The sequence below is a fragment of the Anguilla anguilla genome, chromosome 8 (assembly GCF_013347855.1).
Source record: "Anguilla anguilla isolate fAngAng1 chromosome 8, fAngAng1.pri, whole genome shotgun sequence".
Taxonomy (NCBI): domain Eukaryota; kingdom Metazoa; phylum Chordata; class Actinopteri; order Anguilliformes; family Anguillidae; genus Anguilla; species Anguilla anguilla.
Genome location: NC_049208.1, coordinates 5,519,980 through 5,544,560, shown reverse-complemented (window position 1 = coordinate 5,544,560; position 24,581 = coordinate 5,519,980). Strand labels below are relative to the sequence as shown.

General features: G+C 41.4%; 2 protein-coding genes across 6 annotated transcripts in view; one reads left to right on the top strand and one right to left on the bottom strand.

Annotated features, from left to right (window-relative positions):
* The window catches only part of LOC118232801 (natural killer cell receptor 2B4-like), a 112,529-nt gene that overhangs the window by 11,854 nt on the left and 76,094 nt on the right, over positions 1-24,581 (top strand). The window contains exons 1-6 of one of the 3 annotated variants that reach the window (XM_035427926.1): positions 5,714-6,003; positions 6,444-6,665; positions 9,628-9,942; positions 10,249-10,503; positions 12,865-12,987; positions 13,580-13,626. In XM_035427926.1, coding sequence (XP_035283817.1) covers positions 6,620-6,665; positions 9,628-9,942; positions 10,249-10,503; positions 12,865-12,987; positions 13,580-13,626 — 786 coding nt within the window. In that variant the 5' untranslated portion in view covers positions 5,714-6,003; positions 6,444-6,619. Of the gene's footprint in view, positions 1-5,713; positions 6,004-6,443; positions 6,666-9,627; positions 9,943-10,248; positions 10,504-12,864; positions 12,988-13,579; positions 13,627-14,372; positions 15,629-24,581 lie in introns of those variants that run through there. The other 2 variants (XM_035427928.1, XM_035427924.1) reach the window with 2 other exon arrangements.
* Positions 63-22,742, bottom strand: LOC118232804. 3 transcript variants are annotated; one of them, XM_035427937.1, is made up of 5 exons: positions 22,628-22,742; positions 21,047-21,361; positions 20,485-20,739; positions 19,850-19,973; positions 63-168 (listed from the first exon to the last, which is right to left on the bottom strand). In XM_035427937.1, the coding sequence occupies exons 1-5, from the start codon at positions 22,662-22,664 to the stop codon at positions 159-161; spliced, it is 741 nt and encodes a 246-aa protein (XP_035283828.1). In that variant the 5' UTR covers positions 22,665-22,742; the 3' UTR covers positions 63-158. The 3 variants fall into 3 exon arrangements, with proteins under 3 accessions (XP_035283828.1, XP_035283827.1, XP_035283824.1); XM_035427936.1 differs by lacking the exon at positions 63-168 and adding an exon at positions 17,582-17,711; XM_035427933.1 differs by lacking the exons at positions 63-168; positions 19,850-19,973 and having other exon boundaries at positions 20,080-20,739.

Here is a 24,581-nt window from a genome sequence, read left to right as displayed (position 1 = left end):
CGCACACATGCACGCACACACACACACATGCACACACACACGCACACATACACATACACACGCACAAACACACACGTACAAACAGACACACACACACAGTTATTTCAGATATTAATTCTCTCCTCCCCTCTGACAAATTTATTCTTCTCTCTCAGTCCTCACTGATCTCTGAAAAAAAAACAACATTAATAAATAAATTAAACTCCGGAACTGCATCTGAAATTCACATGAAACAGTACAGCGTTGTGCAGGAAAATCCCTTCTTAGGTTCGGTGGGTGAGTCAGTGATGCAAGAATAAAGACTAGAACTTATGATTTCTTCTAATAACCTTTTTATTCTCTTTAATCAATAATCCTTTTCATGTACGTAGGCCTACGGGAGGTCTCTAGTACCATGAAGATACATAGAGAGCTTCTTCCCATTATGTTTTTACATCCTTTTTATACAACCAGATCTCCTCCTACCCTGATGTATCTTCCCTTTAAAATAACCAATCCCAGCCTAGGTCAAACATATGTTTCATAAGTTAGTTTAACAATAACTATTATATAATCTTCCATTTTAATCAATGACAGATATTTCACTACACACTTACAGAGAAATATATATGCATGACTTGAATAACAAGTATTTGTCCTCATGGTTAACAATTGTTCCATCTTCCAGTTTCAAAGTACATGCACTTTATATGCATTCACTACATGCTGTAATCCAACTGAAATATTGACTCATGTACATACCACCATGTTCTAACAAACTATGTTTATATCAATGCTGTTGCCGCGATTACTTTGATTTTCATTCATTCATTTTAATAGAATATAATCTATACATTTACTATATATAGCAAATCAGTTCTTTCTAAATTAGTATCCTTTCTCTTCTCTTACAACTCAAAGGTCTTCTGCACAAGACTGTTTCCCACCAGAAGTTACTTACAAAATTCCACTCAAGTAAATGTTTACAATTTTCCCTCCTGCAACTGGGGTTCACAGATTCTTTAGGTAGTATGCATCAGTGTACAAGGAGACCACTGTCTTTCCTTAGTTACAAATAGACATAACACAGAATACCTAGTGTTCTTCAGAGATCATCCCATAATCACATACATTTAAATATATACTTGATCAGTACAATCTTTAATAAGAAGAAATGTAAAAACATTAAAAGAATGAAGAAAACCCATACTTCCACAGCGTGCATTAGAGTGTGTGATTGAGGGGTAACATGTGTAAATGAGCAGAAGAGTGTGTGGTGGAGGGTGTGAGTGTGTGGTAGAGTGTGTGAATATGGGGTACAGTGTGTGAGTGTTAGGTAGAGTGAGTGAGTGTGTGGTAAAGTGTGTGAGTATGGGATAGAGTGTGTGAGTGTGTGGTGGAGGGTGTGAGCATGTGTTAGTGTGTGTGAGTATGGGGTAGAGTGTGTGAGTGTGTGAGTGTGTGGTCGTGTGTGTGAGTGTGTGGTAGAGTGTGTGAGTGTGAAGTAGAGTGTGTGAATGTGTGGCGGAGTGTGTGAGTGTGAGGTAGAGTGAGTGAGTGTGTGGTAGAGTGTGTGAGTGTGTGGTAGAGTGTGTGAGTGAGGGGTAGAGTGTATGAGTGTGTGTGAGTGTGTGAAGTAGAGCGTGTGAGTGTGTGGTAGAGTGTGTGATGGAGTGTGTGAGTGATGGGTAGAGTGTGTAAGTGTGTGGTGGAGTGTGTGAGTGTGTGGTAGTGTGTGTGAGTACGGGGTAGAGCATGTGAGTGTGAGAGTGAGGGGTAGAGTGTGTGAGTGTGTGGTAGAGTGTGTGAGTGTGAGAGTGAGGGGTAGAGTGTGTGAGTGTGTGATGGAGTGTGTGAGTGAGGGGTAGAGTGTGTGAGTGTGTGGTAGAGTGTGTGAGTGTGAGAGTGAGGGGTAGAGTGTGTGAGTGTGTGGTAGAGTGTGTGAGTGTTGTCATGTGAGCTACAGTTGGCTTTTCTGCACCTTTATGCTTGTATTCAACAATTTTATTCAAACATATTTAATTTCTTCCTTACTAAAACTGAAATCTACATTCTCATGCTTTGTTGCTTTTTTAAAGCATATTTATTGGCAACCTCACTGCTTTTAACTTCCACATGTGCTGGAATCCATAAGAAATAACAATTAACCCCATAATTTGAATTCTATATAATGTTTGTAAGATTTCTAACACATTGTCTTTTCTACATTCTGAATATTCATACCTGAGGCTCATCTGCACTGAACAGGAATCAGACCATACAACTACCCTAAGAAGCCTTACTTCCTCTCGCCACTGCTAAGCCAGTAAAATGGCAACTATCTACTCTGTGTATATATAAACTTTAATAGATAATCACTTTAATATTTCGTACATATTAGTTTAAATTCTGACAACTGATACTCTAATTCTCTTATTGCTGGTTTTTGACATCTGTATAAATATGGACAAATCCACAATACTCACTTTGTTGGGCAAATTTTCTTCTCTCTGATCTCTATTTCTGTGTCCCGTCCCCCAATAACCCACCAAAAACTGTAATAAGGCTTTGTACAATATACTCTTTGTTGAATGTTGATCACTGTGGCCCTGTAGATTTACCCAATAATATAGCAAAAGCGGAGTTCCTCTTAGGTTTAGAGGTGCTTCTCCCATTTCCAGTTGTAGTGCTGCCATTGGAGCTGTTTTTATTCACCCACTACATAATCTTAATGCCTTGATATTGTACTACATTTAGTATCTTTAGCCAACGGTCTGCTGCAGATCCATATTCTACACACCCATAATCAAAAACTGATCTGATTAATCCTTTATATATGCTGTAATTGCTGTTCTTTCAGCTCCTCATTCTGTTTCTACTAAACTTCTCATTACATTTAGTACCTTTTTACATTTATCAGTTATATTCTGTACATGAACTGCCCCTGTTAATCTCTCATCAAACCACAAACCTAAATATCTGGAATGTCTGGAATCTTGTCCATATAATCTTAAATTTAATTGATTCCCTATCTTCTTCCTTGTGAAAAAGGCTTTTAGTTTCTGAAAATCTGAAACCCCATTTCAATTACCAATCTTCAATCTTTACAATAGTTTTTTGTAGCTTCTTTACTATGAGGCACATACACTGCCTGGCCAAAAAAAAAAGAAAAGTCACACACTCTAATATTTCGTTGGACCGCCTTTAGCTTTGATTACGGCACACATTTGTTGTGGCATTGTTTCGACAACCTTATGCAACATCACAACATCCGTCCAGAATTGCATGAAATTTTGGCCAAGATCTTGTATTGACGACGGGAGAGTCGAACCACTCCGTAAAGTCTTCTCCAGCACATCCCAAAGACTTTCAATGGGGTTAAGGTCAGGACTCGGTGGTGGCCAATTCACGTGTGGAAATGATTCCTCATGCTCCCAGAACCACTCTTTCACAATTTGAGCCAGATGAATCTTGGCATTGTCGTCCTGGAATATGCACGTGCCGTCAGGGAAGAAAAAATCAATTTATGGGATAACCTGGTCATTCACTACATTCAGGTACTCAGCTGACTTCATTTTATTGCCGCATAACGTTGCTGAGCCTAGACCTGACCCCAGGTCCACCGATCAATGAGAACAATCAAGGGGAGTCATGGGGAGTCACTGTGGGAGTCACTGTGGGAGTCATTGTTGCCGCCGCCGTCATCAGAGTACTGTCTTTGTCATTGATAAAGAGGATGAAATTTGGAGGTAAGGTGCATCAGGTTTTAATATTTCACAAATAAAAGTAAGTTATGAGTCACTGTCATTCAATTAGTGATTAATGATTCAGTGAGTATTTCCAGATTACATTTGCTATTCCTGTGGCCACACCACCCTGTACCCTTCTCATGGCTAACTGCTGAAACTAAGCAGCCATAGCTCCCTGTACCCTTCTCATGGCTAACTGCTGAAGCTAAGCAGCCACACCACCCTGTACCCTTCTCATGGCTAACCGCTAGTTTGCCATAACATGCCGTACAGTTACAGCAATTTAAATATGAAATTATGGTGTTGTGTAAATGTAAATTAAATTAAATGAATGAATGAATTAATAAAGTAAACAGCTTTCCAGAGTGTAATTTGTTGTAAAATGGCACATCAGTGTACACTGGTGTTCACTGTGGGATAAAAATGCTCTCTGCTCCTACACTCTTAAGTCTGGGCAGTCTGTACCAGACCTGGGTCAAATACAAACACGTATTTCTTAGCATCACAAACCTTGCTCTATCAGTACTTAACTTGGATCCAAAAGCTGCTTTCAGGGCAGCATCTCGTTCTCTCATTAATTTCCAGGTATTACCACTTATCCATGGAGGAGTATTTTTTTGTCTGTGGCTATATTTAACTCTCTTTAGGAAATCTTTCATAATAGTTTGGATTGTAAACAGAAAGGCATAGCTGTCAGATTCCACATCAAAATAAGACAGAATATCGTTCTGTTTACTCCCTTTAATTGCATTTTCAAAGTTGCTCTGTTCTCCCTTAGGTATTCTAAGCTGACCAGGATTTCTTACATCACAGGGACTTCTTGGCTAATTTTCTAACTACAAATATTAAATTATGGTCAGATAGCCCAGTAATCATATTGAATGATTTGACTATTCTCTCTGGCTTATTGCTAAATACCAGGTCAATCTGAGTCTCTGAAGACTGTATTATCTTGTTGGGGCCTTAATTAACTGTGTAAGATCAAGATTTTTTGTTATGCGCTTAAGAGTTTTCCTGTTACATTTGTCTTCCAAATTTATGTTAAAATCCCCCATTAAAATGACTTCTTTCTCAAAATTGCATTCTTTTAACATGCTGTTCAATCGGTCAAAATTGAATTTCCCATTTGAAGTACCCATTGAAACTTACATTACATTACATTACATTACAGGCATTTAGCAGACGCTCTTATCCAGAGCAACGTACAACAAGTGCATTGGTTCACGATGTAGAGGTGCAAAAGAAACACTAGAGTAAAGTAAGGATCGTAGTGCCAGAAGTGACCACATCGATCAGGACTCCAACCCTGTAGAGTAAGCTGTTCAGCAAACAAGAATCCTACCAAGTACAAACTAGCACTGGAAACACATTTGCCTAATCAGACAAAAACAACAATCCTGCCAAATATACTAACGTAATCATATTATCCTAACTAGGTACAGTGAGCTAAGCTATAGGCTAGGGAGGTGTGGGGAGAGGTGCAGCCTGAAGAGATGAGTCTTCAGTCTGTGCTTGAAGGTGGTAAGATTCTCTGCTGTTCTGACCGCCACGGGGAGGTCATTCCACCAGCGAGGGGCCAGGACAGACAGCAGACGGGAGCGGGAAGTACAGACGCGAAGAGGGGGAGGTGCCAAGCGTCCAGAGGTGGCAGAACGGAGAGGTCTGGCTGGTGTGTAGGGTCTGATGATCCTCTGGATGTACCCTGGTGCTGACCCCTTAGCTGCCTGGTATGCAAGCACCAAGGTCTTAAATTTGATGCGAGCCATAACAGGCAGCCAGTGGAGGTCAGTGAGCAGGGGGGTGACATGGGAATGTCTGGGGAGGTTGTAGACCAGACGTGCTGCAGCATTCTGGATGAGCTGCAGGGGGAACTTTACAGGAATTTCCCCATTTCCCATAAAATTTGTTCACACTGAGCTAATCATGCACCAGTCCGACACAGAGGAAGATACAACTTGTTTTTTTCATTCGCCCCCACAGGTCCATGGTGTCACAGATGCCCCATCCCCACCCCTAGCCGAAAGCCTGAGTGTGATTCGAACCTGGCTCCAAGATGGCTCATAAGTCTTTAACAGGAAGTCACTGCTAACCACTGCTACCCTGCATCAGAAAGGGCTGTGTGTCAAATGCAGTGGAAGGCCTGTGGTTGTGTCTGTACCCACACACTAGGGGAATTTCCTGTTATAAGCTTAGATAATGAACAGTAACTTTGCAATGAGTCATGTATTTTCTTTTTTTTGTTTCACTTACGCTATATTATATTTATGTGGAGTATGGAGGAAGGGGGCAGCTACATGTTGTTTTTTTAATGTAAGATTCATTATTATATAGGGACTGGTGTTTAGTTGTTAAATTGCTTTTTTTTGTACGATGTAGGGCTATGAGTTTTGTGGGGGAATGTTTTTCTGTGCTGTATGTGGTAGACCTCCCAACCCCCCTGTGGAAGGGTGGTGGGGTTAGAGCTTCATCTGCTGGTGCAGAGGGAGCCGTTCAGTTTAGCCAGCCCGTAGCTGCAGCTATAGGCATTTAGACAGACATTGCTAACACTTTATCTGCTTTGCCTGCTGTGTCACCAGAATTCCCCACCCTGTCTGTGTCTGTGTTTGTCACGCCCAAAAAACCTGTGTGCACCTACATCTGAGGACAGAGTGGCAAGAACTTGTGAAACCCCCTGTTATTGTGAATTACGGAAGTCAACCAAAAAAACTTTCAGTAAAAAAATTTCTGTCACTTCAGGCCCCATTTCAACAAACAGCATTCACAAACAACGTCACACAATGAAGCAAAAAAAATTTTAGTTTTTAGTTTTTAGTTTTGTCATCAGATCATAGTTTGTGATAGTTATACGGAAGTTGTAAGCAGAAGTAGCAGCTTTAGTTCCTCAGAAGCGCTTCACAGTTTCACACTGCGGAATGGAATCTCTGTTCATCGCCGTTCTGGCTATCTCTGCTATCTCAGGTACGGCACCTTTACACACTTTTAGAGTACTCATCTTCTTCATGCTTCTGTATATTTGTATAAATGTATTTACTGGTCCATCAGGGATATTGTATTCAATTAAATACATTCATGACCGGCGCGTGGCGCGTCATACCGAAATTAGCCGGAAGGCCATGGCTCCTGCCTCGTTGTTTTGGGTGAGGTTGAGGTTTATTGATGAGACTTTTTTAGGTGAGACTGGCAGTACAAACTGCACTGTTTTAGGGGTGATGCTTTACTACAGTAATTTCTTCGATAAAATGTATTATTGGTTTTAAATACTTGACTTAGGGACCACAATTTTATGAATTTTCGGTGAACTCCCTGGCGTTTGGAATGATGACATATGTTTTCTTGATTCGACTTTTCGCTCCACAATTTTTTATTTGTAACCAAACAATTCACGTGTGGCTAAAGCGCACATTCTTAACTTTTACTGACGGGTATTTCTTATACATTTTGGTTCCAATATGTAGAAATCACAGCTTTTTTATAAATAGACCCCCCATTTCAGGGCATCATAACGTTCGGGAGAAATGGTGTGATAGGTGTTCCTGATTAGTCCGGTGAGTTCAGTTGCTTCCCTAGTGCAGATATAAGTGAGCTTTCAGTATCTAATTTTGAATCTAACCTTTCGATTGTCTTTGGAGTTTGTTGTTGGAATTTGTCAGCATAAGGACCAGAGTTATGACAATGTCAAGGAAGCCATTATTAATATAATATGTAAAATGTAATGTAATATAATGGGGCAAGCCGTGCATTAAGAACTACTTGTGGATCAGATGCAAGAAATGCAATCTGGCCCTTTGCATAACCCAGTGGCCCTGTTTGTACGCTCAGTCTGCTTTCAAGTGTAGTTTGAGTATGCAGTTTTTAGTATTTTTTTGTGCCTATCCTTCTTTCTATTGAGTGCGGAACTTCATATAGTGATTACTGTCATAGGTTATGCCCGTGGTAACCAACCCTGTTCCCGGAGATCTACCATCTTGTAGGCTTTCATTTCAACCATAATTTTGCACACCTGATTCTACTAATTAGCAGCTCAACGATCTCTAGCTATTGAATGAGGTGTGCTTTGTTAGGATTGGGGTGGAAACTGACATATCGGACGATCTCCAGGAACAAGGTTGGTTATTAGGGGCATAACCTATGACAGTAATCACTTTATGGAATTCTGCACTCAACAGAAGGAAGGTTATGCACAAAAAGTACTAAAAACTGTTTACTTGAACTATACTTGAAAGCAGACTGAGGGTACAAAATAGTTTAAGCGCATCATTTCTTCTTGAAATGTTAAAATGATTATTGCAATGACTTCATGGGTCTGGATGCAGACATTCACAGTTCCGGGGAAAAAATAAAAGAAAATTGAACTTTGAGGCCCAATGATGTCATACAACAGAGAGTGTCGAACTGAATTCTGGTTTTTGTAGTTTCCTTTTAATCAGCTGCTAGTTAAAGCCTTAAGAACATAGTGTGTGGAATCTTTGGCCTATCAATGACTTAAATGAATCACTGGTGCTGAGAACACCCCAAAAACCAACGGACACTGCGGCCCTCCAGGACTGGAGTCAGACACCTGTGCCATACAGCATAATTTGTTTTTCTTCAAAAAATAAGTTGTTTTTTTTCTGATTTGTGTTTTTAATCCATTTCAAGCACGTGTACCAAAAGAATAATTTCTGAGGTATAGAAAACTTTCAGCTGGAAAGGGTTTACTGGTAGCGTGCACGGTTGAGCAGTTCAGGCGTGTTTCAGGTACGCCTGCTTCTTGCATGCATCCGGTGGTAGTTCAGTGGACGGAAAAAAAACTCTTACAGGAAAGAAGAAACTGTGAAATTTTGTGTGTGTGTGTTTGTGCAAATGTGTGTGTGCGTGCGCGTGGGTTTAAAGTGTGTGTACGTGTGTGTGCGCGCGCATGTGTGCACGCGAGTGTGCGTGTGCACATGTGTATGTGCAAGAGTGTGTGTGTGTGTGTGCGCGCATGTGTGTGCGTACGTGTATGTGCGTGAGTAATTAACTGGCTTTTCACATCTGTCATCTCACCATTGGACACACTGAACTCTTTTTCTGTACACTTTACACAAAGCCCCAATACTGTAATGAACCCCCTGATGTTTCCTGATCATTACAGGATTTGTCTCTTGCTAATTTCTACTGATGCCCCATTGCTGCACTGACAAAATGTTTTTTGACATCCTGAAAATTTGTAGAACAGGTTGAAATTGTTCAGCAAAAAAAGAGAATTAAAAAAAAAATTATAAATGATATATTAGGCTATATAATATATATAAATTATATATTAGGCTGATAGTTATATTTTTAACTGTGATGTACATTGTAAATATCATTTTCATACTGTATAACACATTCTGCCATAAAATGGTTTGGATGTATAGTGGTAATTTGTTACTGTATTAGTTTGGATGCTGTAAAATGTTGTTATTGTGCAATAATAGCTTGCAAGTGTTTTGAATTTAAAGTAAGAAACTTTCATAGATGAATAATAATAGCTTGTAAAAATATTTTATTTCATTGTACTGTATAATGTGTGGTGTATACGGTGTCTACAGAACAGAATTTGGTTTTACATTTTTAAATGTGCATTTCTCGGTTTCTTTCCAGTTTCCAACTATTTTTAACTGTGATGTACATTGTAAATATCATTTTCATACTGTATAACACATTCTGCCATAAAATGGTTTGGATGTATAGTGGTAATTTGTTACTGTATTAGTTTGGATGCTGTAAAATGTTGTTATTGTGCAATAATAGCTTGCAAGTGTTTTGAATTTAAAGTAAGAAACTTTCATAGATGAATAATAATAGCTTGTAAAAATATTTTATTTCATTGTACTGTATAATGTGTGGTGTATACGGTGTCTACAGAACAGAATTTGGTTTTACATTTTTAAATGTGCATTTCTCGGTTTCTTTCCAGTTTCCAGAGCTGAGAAGTCTTTGTTTGTGCTTAAGGGAAGCTCTGTTCGTCTGGATATGCAGGAATATGAAGGACTCCATTTTCGCGCCCTTTCCTGGCGTTTCAATATCACCACAGCCATACTAGAATACATTAATAAGTCTAAAGATCTGGATGTATTTAACACTTATAAAACCAGGGCAGAATTTGATAAAAAGAACTTCTCTCTTCTGCTGAAGAACATGCAGGAGAGAGACAATGGGATCTACACAGCAGAGATAAATGATAATGAAGGAGTGCGAAGAAATGCAGATTCCTACAGGCTTACAGTTCAAGGTAGAAATAACATACTATTTTACAGTCTCTGTGTACAATACAATCATAAGGGTCCAGAAAAGATATGGGTGGAGAATACATTGATACTAATGCATTTAAATAATACTGTCATTCTGTAGATAAATGTGATTTCTGAGATTATCATGAGAGTGTCATTTGATGACATTTCTCAGATTATTATAAGATTATATGGTTAAATTTGAATATATGGGATTATTATTGCCAATTTAATGTATGAGATTATTATGGGACTATATGGTGCAATGTGTCACATTTTGGCCAATTGGATTGGTTGTTGTTTTGCAGAGGCCCCGCCCACACCCGAGGTGGGAGTGGCTTTACTCTCCTCTGCTGGAGGGTTCTGTAAGGTGTCAGTGAACTGCTCTGCTAAAGACACCTGGGCCAGCTACACCTGTGACCACGCCCACTGCACACAGGTAGAAAATACAACCTTGTCAACAGAAGTCAAGATCACTGTCACGGCAACCAACGAGGCCATCTACTGCAGCAGCAGTAACCGGGTCGGCACAAAGACGCGATCAGAATCCATAAAGGACTTCTGTAAGTCTGTCTGTCTGTGCATAAAACCTGCAGGTCTGTCTGTGCTCTTCTCTTTCCATGTGTTCACATGGAAAACATTAAAAATACTAAACTAACACAATTCATCTTCACAGGTTCAAACCACAGACTGTAGAAAAAATGTTGACAATGTGACTGTGGCTTACGAAAAGCATTTTGAGCCGCCATGTTGTATAAATGGAGCCAGAGACTGCATAGTAGGGGAAAGGTGGGACCCTTATATGGTCATGAAGTCCTGGCCTGGTTGGGGTCATCCACTGAGACAACTCCACCCCCCACACTAAGTGACACTCAGTGACTAGGCTGTGACACAAACTGTCCCCGATTGGTCGACAAAATATTGAAATATTGTCCAAATGACACAGGTTAATGAATTGACACACAGGGAGACATTAGACCAAAAAAAAAAAATGATTGACTGTAGTTTGACCATATTGCTACCATTGACTTACATTGAAACGGGGGGCTGAAAGTTCTACTCTGGAGCCAGATGCACTGGCGCTAGTGAGCAACGTCTCTCAACAAAACCAGGAAGTGTTCATAAGAAACAAAGCACAGTCTTGGCCATTTGCCCCAGGTGGGGTAAATTTCACCTCATCACCATGGGGTCCTATCTTGTCATGCCAGAACGGGACCATAAAACAGTTCTTCATCCTACTTTTCTTTGGCACACTCCATCACACCCTCGTCCCACGAAAACAGAAAGATCCAGGTGGCTCGAAGCGGCCCAACTAAGATATAGTCTGGGATATAGTCCTAGAAGCTTCCACCACTTTGCTTTGATGCAGAACTTTGTTGCTTTCGTGCAGAAAGCATGTTGCTTTGGTGCAGAACCTTGTTGCTTTCGTGCAGAAAGCATGTTGCTTTGGTCCAGGACCGTGTTGCTTTCGTGCAGAAAGCATGTTGCTTTGGTGCAGAACCTTGTTGCTTTCGTGCAGAAAGCATGTTGCGTTGGTCCAGGACCGTGTTGCTTTCGTGCAGAAAGCATGTTGCTTTGGTCCAGGACTGTGTTGCTTTCGTGCAGAAAGCATGTTGCTTTGGTGCAGAACCTTGTTGCTTTCGTGCAGAAAGCATGTTGCTTTGGTCCAGGACTGTGTTGCTTTCGTGCAGAAAGCATGTTGCTTTGGTGCAGAACCTTGTTGCTTTCGTGCAGAAAGCATGTTGCTTTGGTCCAGGACTGTGTTGCTTTCGTGCAGAAAGCATGTTGCTTTGGTGCAGAACCTTGTTGCTTTCGTGCAGAAAGCATGTTGCTTTGGTCCAGGACTGTGTTGCTTTCGTGCAGAAAGCATGTTGCTTTGGTGCAGAACCTTGTTGCTTTCGTGCAGAAAGCATGTTGCTTTGGTCCAGGACTGTGTTGCTTTCGTGCAGAAAGCATGTTGCTTTGGTGCAGAACCTTGTTGCTTTCGTGCAGAAAGCATGTTGCTTTGGTCCAGGACTGTGTTGCTTTCGTGCAGAAAGCATGTTGCTTTGGTGCAGAACCTTGTTGCTTTCGTGCAGAAAGCATGTTGCTTTGGTCCAGGACTGTGTTGCTTTCGTGCAGAAAGCATGTTGCTTTGGTGCAGCACCGTGTTGCTTTCGTGCAGAAGTTTAAGTGTATTTTCAGTTATCAGACCAGAATATAATTGGTCCTCAGTAGGGTCTATTCATTTCATGGCATGAGAGTGTCATTTAGTCGATCTATCTCTAGACTTTCAATTTGCTAGAGATATTATGCCAAAACAGTTGAATAGAGTTGATTAGAGCTTTTGTGAAAAATAGTCATATATTCAGGAAACACATTTTGAGAGAAATTGAGAAAAGCTGTAAAATGTAGCCTGACATGTTCAACTGAAGTATTCCACTTCACAGGTGTGAATGTCAAAAGGAGTTTTGCACAGAAAGGTTGTTTTTTTCCGAGTGTCTTTAGTGACGCCCCCTCCCAGCCCCTTCGACTGCTTCATAGTAGGGTTGCGGTTGCCAGTTTCAGAATTTGTCAAAACTGCATGTCGCGCACACATAGTGGGGGGGGGCGGGAATTATGAGGGAATGCTGTGGGGTCTGATCACAAACTGGGGGGGTGGGGGGTGGAGGGTGGGGTGAATGTAATAGTGCAGAGGGAAGATGGAATTCATTACAAACTAGCGGTTAAATTTCAATCAACTACTCAGACTGGACATTTACAATGTTTGCTTGGTACCACAAACCGGACTTGTTCAAACAATTTGAAAACTGGACATTTCTAATCCATCTGGCTACCCGACCCCAAAGGAAACCCCTGATGGAGTATGGGAGGATGAGGGGGGTAGGAAGGCATCCATGTCCTGATCAGAGAAATCCAAAATGACGGTCTGTCTCTCACTACAGGTACACCGATCAAGGACAGTTTTCCTGTGGGAGTCACTGTTGTCACCATCATCATCATCAGCATCATCATCATCATCATCACCATTGTCTATGTCATTTATAAAAAGAGGAGGATATCTGGAGGTAAAGCGCATCAGGTTTTAATATTGCACAAATAGAAGTGAATCACTGTCATTCACTGAGTGATTAATGATTCAGTGAGTATTTCCAGATTACATTTGCTATTCCGGTGGCCACGCCACCCTCTACCCTTCTCATGGCTAACTGCTGAAGCTATGCAGCCACACCACCATGTACCCTTCTCATGGCTAACTGCTAGTCTGCCATAACATGCCGTACAGTTACAGCAATTTAAATATGAAATGATGGTGTTGTGTAAATGTAAACCGCTATACAGAGTGTAATTTGTTGTAAAATGGCACATCAGTGTACACTGGTGTTCACTGCTGCTGTAGCTTGTGGGATAAAAATGCTCTCCTACACTCTTAAGCCTGAGCAGTCTGTACCAGAGCTGGGTCAAATACAAACACGTATTTGTATTTGTATTTGTATATAAATGCATATTTGAAGTATTTTAAAATGCATATTTTAATACACACATGAAGTTGTTAATTCTAAAAATGGCTGCCCCTTACTGAGAACATTTCTTTCATTGAACTCTGATAAATTCTGCTGTTGAACCCAGTGAAGTATTAACTAGATTTGAATTTCACAGGGTCCCAGATACAGGAAAAGTGCAACACTGAATATGCTTCTGTTGAGGTACAATTACTCCTATCAATCTTATAAATCTGTTACAGTTTTTTTACACACACACACACACACACACATATATATATATATATATATATATATATATATATATATATACACACACACTCACCGGCCACTTCATTAGGTGGCAGGAGTGGCATCCAGTGTGGTCTTCTGCTGCTGTAGCCCATCTGCTTCAAGGTTTGACGTGATGTGCGTTCAGAGATGCTCTTCTGCATACCTCGGTTGTAACGAGTGGTTATTTGAGTTACTGTTGCCTTTCTATCAGCTCGAACCAGTCTGGCCATTCTCCTCTGACCTCTGCCATCAACAAGGCATTTTCGCCCAAAGAACTGCCGCTCACTGGATATTTTCTTTTTTTCGGACCATTCTCTGTAAACCCTAGAGATGGTTGTGTGTGAAAATCCCAGTAGATCAGCAGTTTCTGAAATACTCAAACCAGCCCGTCTGGCACCAACAACCATGCCACGTTCAAAGTCACTTAAATCACCTTTCTTTCTGATGCTTGGTTTGAACTTCAGCAGATCGTCTTGACCATGTCTACATGCCTAAATGCATTGAGTTGCTGTCACGTGATTGGCTGATTAGATATTTGCTTTAACGGGTGCAGTTTGCAATTTAACAGGTGTACCTAATGAAGTGGCGGGTGAGTGTGTGTGTATGTGTATATATATATATATATCATCATCATTTAGGGCTTGGTATATAACTGTTCTGTCTCTGTTCGTCCGTAGGGCCCGGGTGTGGTGCACAGTAATCCAAGCACGGAAGTAACCGTGTATGAAACAGTCACCACTGCAAAGCCAGAGCACCACCCAAAAGTGAGCACAGTCTATGACACGTTGGGACCAGCAGGAGACCCTCCAACACAACCTGAGTCCATATATGCCACCGTGAATAAGGGTGCATCTTAACCCTTAGAAGAGTAGACTATCTGGGCCGTCTGGGTTTCGGCTGTGGAACATTTTAACTGTGGAACATTTAAGCTGTGGAACATTTTGACTGTGGAACATTTTGACTGTGGAACATTTAAGCTGTGGAATATTTTGACTGTGGAACATTTTGACTGGAACGTTTTGACTGTGGAACATTTAAGCTGTGGAACATTTCAGCTGTGGAACGTTTCGGCTGTGGAACGTTTCGGCTGTGGAACGTTTCGGCTGTGGAACGTTTTGGCTGTGGAACATTTAGGCTGTGGAACTCTTGAGCCGTTTCAGAGTGACAGCTGTCCTCACAGTGCTTTTTTTTTAGCGTGTGTATTCTGCACCGCCGGCTCGGTTTTCAGTGACCTGCCAGATACAGACGGGTCTTGGTGAGGGGCACCAAAATCAGGGTCGCCTCATCCTGTAGGTGAGATACGAACTGTGCGTTGGGCCCTGCTTTCCTTGAAAAGAGCCCCTTATTGGCTTAAAGACCACGGGGAGAAAGAGAAACAGCACTTAGTCACAATCTTCCGCCCTGCTCTGCTACCACAATCTCCATCACATGATCTGTCATCACAATCACACATCCCCCCTGCCATCTTTATTATAAAATTATGCTTAGAGTCAGAAACAGCCCTGGCTGGAATCCGTAAAAAAAAAAAAAAAAAGAAAAGTGTGGGGTCAAACATTTCTTTTTAGTCCTGATTTTATCCCTGATTTTCCCAAACCAAACTCAACCAAACTTCTCGATCTCCCGCCGCAACTTCTCGTGCTGATGGCAGGAGGAGATGCAAGTCATGTGACTCCTCTGATTCATGCTGAGTCAGCGGCCTCTTTCCAATCCCTTCTACAAGATCCAGTTTTACTGACCTGCCTTTTACAACATATGATCTGTATTTTCACTTCTGTTTTATCCATTTTTATCTTCTTACATTGTTGTCTGTCTTTTTGATGTTTTAATAATTTTTACCTTTGTAAAAGTCTTTTTGTGTTTTTTTACTGTTGTAAATCAGCTTGCCCTGTATGCTTGAAAAGTGCCATGCAAATAAAAGTTATTTTTTTATCATCTTGATTATTATCCATCCATTCCTTAACTATACCCACTTATCCACAGTAATAATAATAATAATAATAATTATTATTATTAGCTGTAGTAGTAGCAGTAGTAATAGAATGAACCATTGTTAATGAAATTAATAGTATTAATGTTATTTAAAAATGAGTTGAGAACCTTGTATTTGGTGAAAAATAGTTTTTGCCATATAGCAACAACCTGTGTGATCTTCAGGAAGCAGTTTGACCACTTAAATCAGGTACAAGCTTGCGAAGCCTGCCTGCATAACATTGGCTAAAACTTCTTAAAAATCTTTCAACAAATCAAAACAAAACAAACCAAATTACAGATTACAACCAGATACCTGAATTACTAATGCAGTGTGTGGAATACACACAAAATGTACAATTTATGTGACTCACCAAAGTTTTATTTATTTATTAATCTTCTATAATGGGGAATGGGTAGTGTTCGGAGGTTCAAAAGTGCACTGACAAGGGTACCACTAAGCTACTACAAGTAGCCCCTAAATCCCAAAGGACTAAACAGAGGAAAGGAAAAAAAAAAGACAAAGAAATAATAGTAGCAAAGCCGATCTCCGACAAACGCTAAACTGAGAACCCAAACACTGGTACTTAAATAATAAAGGTCCCCGAAGTCCCAACGGGAAACCCTTAGACTTTGGGTTTAACAGAGAATACAGCTGAGTGACAAACTCAGCTAAAATAAATAATCTGAGTGCAACTCAGAAAAACCCAAAAGAAATACAACACCAGGACAACGTCCCAAATACCCCAGCTCGCAGAGCTGCAAAATAATAAAGAACCTTTTCTTTTTTTATAGAACACTAAACTGCGCTTAACACCTACGCTGAATTTACCAGACAAGCAACCCAACACATAAAGCTCACACAGAGCACTTGTCCCACCGTCCTATTACCTGGCTCTGGTCTTAGTGATAGCGACACAGACGCGAAGAACCCTGTCACGTTGAATAGGTGGCGAACCGGTGAGCCCAATCAGGACTCAGGGTGCGCCCCTGGTGGCCACACCCAGCCACTGCACCCTGAAACCATGACATCTTCATTATGAACATTATTTACAACATGCCATTTGCCCTAAATGTGAATGGTTTGTAATTATTGCGCTCATTTTTTTCATCCTTAAACGTTGATTCTTTTTTAATATATTTTATTAACTATATTAAAACGGTGAGGATTTTATGGTCGGAGAGCAGCAAAAAGGTTATTTTTCAGACTACACAATCACTTGATAATTTAAAAAAAAGCTTCCTCTTCTAGCATTGGTCTTTCGATAACATTCAGGACACACCTCTTCCTGTTTTATGGATTTTTCAGTCTTAAAGAACTGAAAGGCTTCATTGAGTGAATACAAAATATGCCTTTAAAATGGGTGCCTGTGTTTAATTGAATATAGGGATTGATCACAAAAACTAAGGTTTAGTGGAAGTGCATGTGCCCTAAAACTTATTCAGTATTTATTCCATATTTATTGCATGATTGAACCTAAAATTTTGCAATTTCATTTGAATTATATTTTCTTTGTGTTTCTTTATCATTACAATACTATCTCATGTTTTCCTTTAATTGAATGCCCATTAAGGGTTCATGAGAACAAAAGTATGATGACTTCCAAATAAGAAAACTTTATTGTTCATCAGATGATGGAAAATCATCTTTGGCTCACGTGGGTGAAAAGCTAATAATCCAAAAACACATTAAAATCCAAAAACACATAAATTAAGACAAAAAGCTTGAAACAAAAAACATTAAAAATACAGTTCACGTGGCAGATAAAATTTTTTGCAATTAATCACAGCAAAACTTGGACAAACTAGTTCATCTTCAGTTTTTGATACAAACACACACGCGCACGCACACACACACAACACACACACATGCACACGTATGCATGCACACACATGCATGCACCCACACACATGCATGCACGCATGCACACACACTTACATAGACACGCACACGCACAAACACATACACACACACACAGTTATTTCAGATATTAATTCTCTCCTCCCCTCTGACAAATTTATCCTTCTCTCTCCGTCCTCACTGATCTCTGAAAAAAACAACATATATGAATAAATTAAACTTCAGAACTGCATCTAAAATTCACACAAACAATATAGCGGTTTGCTATGAGAGTGCGTGAGTGAGAGGTAAAATGTGTAAATGAGTGGAAGAGTGTGTGCTGGAGGGTGTGAGTATGTGGTAGTGTGTGTGAGTGTGTGGTACAGTGTGTGAGTGTGTGGTAGTGTGTGTGAGTATGGGATACAGTGTGTGGTACAGTGTGTGAGTGTGTGGTGGGAGGTGTGAGTGTGTGGTAGTGTGTGTGAGTATGGGGTACAGTGTGAGTGTGTGGTAGTGTGTGTGAACGTGTGTGGTGGAGTGTGTGAGTGTGTGGTAGAGTGTGTGAGTATGGGGTAGAGTATGTGAGTGTGTGGTGGAGGGTGTGACTATGTGTTAGTGTGTGTGAGTATGGGGTAAAGTGAGTGAGTGTGTGAGTGTGTGGTCATGAGTGTGAGTATGGGGTAGAGTGTGTGAGAGTGAGGTAGAGTGAGTGAGTGTGTGGTAGAGTGTGTGAGTGTGTGGTGGAGGGTGTGAGTATGTGTTATTGTGTGTGAGTATGGGGTAAAGTGTGTGAGTGTGAGGTAGAGTGTGTGAGTATGGGGTAGAGTGTGTGAGTGTGAGGTAGAGTGAGTGAGTGTGTGGTAGAGTGTGTGAGTGAGGGGTAGAGTGTGTGAGTGTGTGGTGGAGTGTGTGAGTGTGAGGGAGAGTGAGTGAGTGTGTGGTAGAGTGTGTGAGTGTGTGGTAGACTGTGTGAGTGAGGGGTAGAGTGTGTGAGTGTGTGGTGGAGGGTGTGACTATGTGTTAGTGTGTGTGAGTATGGGGTAGAGTGTGTGAGTGTGTGAGTGTGTGGTCATGTGTGTGAGTATGGGGTAGAGTGTGTGAGTGTGAGGTAGAGTGAGTGAGTGTGTGGTAGAGTGTGTGAGTGTGTGGTGGAGTGTGTAAGTGTGTGGTGGAGGGTGTGAGTATGTGTTAGTGTGTGTGAGTATGGGGTAGAGTGTGTGAGTGTGAGGTAGAGTGTGTGAGTATGGGGTAGAGTGTGTGAGTGTGAGGTAGAGTGAGTGAGTGTGTGGTAGAGTGTGTGAGTGTGTGGTGGAGGGTGTGAGTATGTGTTATTGTGTGTGAGTATGGGGTAAAGTGTGTGAGTGTGAGGTAGCGTGTGTGAGTATGGGGTAGAGTGTGTGAGTGTGAGGTAGAGTGAGTGAGTGTGTGGTAGAGTGTGTGAGTGAGGGGTAGAGTGTGTGAGTGTGAGGTGGAGTGTGTGAGTGTGAGGGAGAGTGTGTGAGTGTGTGGTAGACTGTGTGAGTGAGGGGTAGAGTGTGTGAGTATGGGGTAGAGTGTGTGAGTGTGTGGTGGAGAGTGTGACTATGTGTTAGTGTGTGTGAGTATGGGGTAGAGTGTGTGAGTGTGTGAGTGTGTGGTCATGTGTGTGAGTATGGGGTAGAGTGTGTGAGTGTGAGGTAGAGTGAGTGAGTGTGTGGTAGAGTGTGTGAGTGTGAGGTAGAGTGTGTGAGTGTGTGGTGGAGGGTGTGAGTATGTGTTAGTGTGTGTGAGTATGGGGTAGAGTGTGTGAGTGTGAGGTAGAGTGTGTGAGTATGGGGTAGAGTGTGTGAGTGTGAGGTAGAGTGAGTGAGTGTGTGGTAGAGTGTGTGAGTGTGAGGTAGAGTGTGTGAGTATGGGGTAGAGTGTGTGTGTGTGAGGTAGAGTGAGTGAGTGTGTGGTAGAGTGTGTGAGTGAGGGGTAGAGTGTGTGGGTATGGGGTAGAGTGTGAGGTAGAGTGAGTGAGTGTGTGGTAGAGTGTGTGAGTGAGGGGTAGAGTGTGTGAGTGTATGGTGGAGTGTGTGAGTATGGAGTAGAGTGTGTGAGTGTGAGGGAGAGTGAGTGAGTGTGTGGTAGAGTGTGTGAGTGAGGGGTAGAGTGTGTGAGTGCGTGGTGGAGTGTGTGAGTGTGTGTGAGTGAGGGGTAGAGTGTGTGAGTGTGTGGTGGAGGGTGTGAGTGTGTGGTAGTGTGTGTGAGTATGGGGTAGAGTGTGTGAGTCTGTTTGTATGCTCATTAAAGAGGTCACTGAGTGTGTCAGATTCAAGCTCACTGCTGATGAGAGATGTAAACACAGGAATGACCATGACTGACCTGCAGCACCTCTCTCTGGCATTAACTGCGATGACAGCCGAAACCATGGCAACCAGACCCAGGGAGAACAGCACTGACTTTAGCGCACAAGGTGAGAGGCCAGGAGATGGTGTTACTGGAGGACCTACAGGAAATAAACAACATTACACAGGACCCCACTGAGACAGCTACTGTTACACACAAACACATATGCAAACGAAAATAAGCACTCACGCGCACGCACACACACACACACACACACACACACACACACACACACATATTCACATATACACACAGAGCGAGAGGAGATGGTGTTAAAGGACGAATTTAACCTGCACAAAATGACACAGGACCCCACAGAGACAGTTACTGTTACGCACAAACACACAAGTACACACATGCACACTCACACACAAACAGGCACAGTTACAAGGAATAAGCACCACAACAATATCTCATGGTGAACACTACTGCCTGTAGCCTTAAATGTATATAAATAACTGACAGAATCACAGATGGCAGACAAATATATAAACATGTCTGACTGAAATATAGACACGATACCCACAGACTTTCAGACTTTATCCACATACTCTTCTTGACATTACCCACAAACAGACCTGCAGGTTTTATGCACAGACAGACAAACTTACAGATGGTCTTTGTGGATTCTGATCGCGTCTTTGTGTCGACCCGGTTACTGCTGCTGCAGTGGATCGTCCCGTTGGTTGCCGTGACGATGATGTTGACTCCTGTCGGTGAGGTTGTATTTGCTACCTGTGTGCAGTGGGCATGGTCACAGGTGTAGCTGGCCCAGGTGTCTTTAGCAGAGCAGTTCACTGACACCTTACAGAACCCTCCAGCAGAGGAGAGTAACGCCACTCCCACCTCGGGTGTGGGCGGGGCCACTGCAAAACAACAACCAATCCACTGGGCCAAAGATGTGACACATTGCACCATATAGTCTCATAATAATTTCATACATTAAATTGGCAATAATAATCCCATATATTCAAATTTAACCATATAATTTTATAATAATCTGAGAAATATCATCAAATGACACTCTCATGATAATCTCAGAAATCACATTTAACTACAGAATGACAGCATTATTTAAATGCATTAGTATCGATGTATTCTCCACCCATATCTTTTCTGGACCCTTATGATTGTATTGTACACAGAGACTGTAAAATAGTATGTTATTTCTACCTTGAACTGTAAGCCTGTAGAAATCAGCATGTCTTCGCACTCCTTCATTATCATTTATCTCTGCTGTGTAGATCCCATTGTCTCTCTCCTGCATGTTCTTCAGCAGAAGAGAGAAGTTCTTTTTATCAAATTCTGCCCTGGTTTTATAAGGGTAAAATACATCCAGATCTTTAGACTTATTAATGTATTCTAGTATGGCTGTGGTGATATTGAAACGCCAGGAAAGGGCGCGAAAATGGAGTCCTTCATATTCCTGCACATCCAGACGAACAGAGCCTCCCTCACGCACAAACAGAGACTCCTCAGCTCTGGAAACTGGAAAAAACAGAGAAATGTTCATTTTAAAACTTCAAAACAAAATATGTCCTGCAGATATGCTGTATAGCACACATTATATGATCAAATACAAGCAGTCTTACACGGTATCATTGCACTTTTATAAAAGGTTTTCTTTTAAATCCAGTACACTTACTGGGTACTTTTACACATCAACATCTTTCAACAGCATTCAAAGTTAAATGGCAAGTTAAGAACAAGCTCAGCTGTTCAAAATTAACTTGGCAAACTTTCCATCTATAAATGCAGGGCTGTCATGACATGACATCATGAACCAAGGGGTGGGGGTTGGGGGGCGTGGGGGGGATGGGGATTTGTCAGTGTGTTCACAGACCGGGGAATTAGCGCAAGAGCAATAGCATCAAAACAGCTATCCTTGCACTTTTGCGGCATCATACTCCAGTTAGAGCACTAAGGTTGGCCAACCAGATGCTCTTGGATGTTCCGAGATCCAGGCACAAAAATATAGGCGACCGAGCCTTTGCGGTAGCTGCCCCTGATCTCTGGAACAGCCTACCTTTTCATATAAGAACTGCTCAGACCCTAGAGTCTTTTAAGTCGCGGCTGAAGACCCACCTCTTCTCGTTGGCATTCAATTTGAGTTGAGCTTGTCACCTTGTTTATATCTTTGATGTAATTCTTTTATTACCATGTATATTGTTTCCGTTTATTCTAATTTTTTATTACTTTTATATTTGTTTTTGTTATTTTAAGTCTATTCAAGCACTTTGCTCAACTGTGGTTGTTGCAAATGTGCTATATAAATGAACTTTGACTTGACTTGACTATCCTTGCCCTCTAAATACTGCACAATTTAAACGACTTTCAATGAAATAAAATAAAAATATTTGAAACCTGTGTTGTGTGGCCGATCCCCAGTTGTGGCCCAAAATGGCCGCATAAACCATTTATGCTAGCAGTTGACTCTGGTCACGGGATGCAGAAACACTGAGTAAGTACTGGAGCAGCCTGTTGAGCTCCTGGAGCTGACCGAATTTCAGAATGTCCCATAACTTCAACAAGAGGATTAAGCCCAGCACCAACAATTCCTGCTCATGTATGTTTACAAAGTATAAAATACCTACCTAGTAAACGTGCCTATAGACGGAAAACAAAATGATGTAAGCAAATGTTGCTTTGCAGGTGAAAAAGATGACAAAGAGGTTTGAACCACACAAAATAAGAGGCAAGTGGCCTATTATATACACACATGTTTTAAATAGATGTGTTTGAAGTGCACTGTACCTGAGAAGAGCAGTGTGGACACCAACAGGACGAGCATTTTCAGTCTGAGAGAGAGAGAGACAGCTAATGATCTGTGGAACTTCCTCAGTAGCAGTTAGAATGTAATGTGTGTGTGTGTGAGTATGTGTGTGTTTGCGTGTGTGTGGTGAGTGATTTTAAAATGGGAGGCTATGCTGTAGTTTGGAATATATTTTTTTTGTTTTAGCCCACAAGCTTCAAACAGGAAGTGTGTTTCAGTTACAGGCTGCAGTGGCTGCACTGTGGCTGATGAACTGCTCCTGTTCACATTTCAGTGTCTGTGCAAAGATGTCATCACGGTATCACAGAGCTGAGAATGACCATTACAGACTTCATATGCAAACTTCACACTTAGAAAAGACAGTGAGCTTAAATGTACTATGAAACCATCCAAGATATTTTACATTTCTACTTATCAACTTCAATCTGCTTATCAATGAATGCATTATGAAAATGTCCAATGTAAAACAAGTGCTTCGTATACAACTACTTTTGTAGTCTGTATTTCCCGGTCACTTGTCTCCCCAGTACTGTCTCTGTGTCTGTGTTCCCTGAGCTGCTTCACTCCCCTGTATTTGTGTGATTTCACTATTCGGGTGGTTCCGGGTTTTCGTGGTTTCCCCCCCTTCCTTCCAGTCTCGTTTTTACTTACTTCCTACTTATTTCTAGTTTTACTAATTTCTACTAATCCTTACTAACTTATAGATTGTAAAGTACTAACCTCATTAATATACTAACATGTGAATATTACTAATGGACTAACACACACTAGTTTTGGGTTTTTGATAGTTTAGATCACTATACTAATACATTAACCAGTCTCCCCTTTTCCATGCTGCGCTGTAGCTCCGCCCCTTTTCTTTCTAGCCTGCTCTAACGCTGAGTTCTGCAATTGCCTGCACCTGTCTCTTGCTCTGACTGCACCTCTCTCTCTCTGCACGCGTTTTTACCTGCTTAACCCAGGCCGTCTATTATCATTGTTGTCTATGTGATTCCAGTCCGCGTTTTGTCAGTCCCCTGTCATTTTAGTAGTTATCCTAATGTTCTTCACCTGGATGGTGTTTGTTACTCCGCCCTCACTCACTTACCCCTCCTTGATTGTTACCTTCCCCAGTGTATAAATGTCAGTCTTTTCCACCAGCTCACGGTCAGAACGTTGATCGAATTCATTGTGCCGATATTTAGTAAGCCTTTGTTTATCGATATTCCTGAGACACCCCTTCTGAACGACTTCGAGTTTGCATGCCCCTTTTTGGTTTGTTTGCTTCTGGTTTGACCTTTGCTTTTCTTTGACTTCTCTTTTGCCTGTCCCTTTGTACCTTCGCCGCTCTGATCTCCTGGTTTTTGATTTTTTGCCTGTTTATCACAATTCTTTTGGAAACTCGATTCGGCACCGTCCTTTCTCTGATTACCTGGCTTCGAACCTCAGACTGAATAAAGACAACGTTTTTTGGATTTCCCTGGTCTGCGTTTGGGTCCCTGCACAGAACATCACAACAATCATTTATTATACATTTGATTTTGTGACACTGCATGACCAGTAATTTATTAAAAATGGACCATCGCACTCTCCTGACTTGTAGTTATGAATAGATAGTTGGTGCGCATACCCAATTCTCAATACACTTCAATCACAAAATATAGCTGCAAGCAGCAATTAAGCGAGGCAAGCACAAATATCCACCATGAAAACATAGTAGAATATATACTTATATATATACACTTCAAGCCCCAAATGATTATAATGATATTGATAACTGTTCTGTCCCTGTATCTGTCTGTTTGTAGGGTCTGGGTGTGGTGCACAGTAATACAAGCACAGTAGAAACCATGTATGATGCAGTCACCACTGCAAACCCAGAGTGCCACCTGGAGGTGAACACAGTCTATGACATGTTTGGACTAGCAGGAGACCCTCCAACAAAACCTGAGTGCA

Bases quoted from the DNA above. Each gene is read 5' to 3' on its own strand.
- LOC118232804 (XM_035427933.1), bottom strand. From the start codon at position 22,664: ATGCTCGTCCTGTTGGTGTCCACACTGCTCTTCTCAG. The intron at 21,362-22,627 runs GTACAGTGCACT...TGTTTTTTCCAG, and splicing joins GTCCACACTGCTCTTCTCAG to TTTCCAGAGCTGAGGAGTCT. The intron at 20,740-21,046 runs GTAGAAATAACA...GTTGTTTTGCAG, and splicing joins CTACAGGCTTACAGTTCAAG to TGGCCCCGCCCACACCCGAG.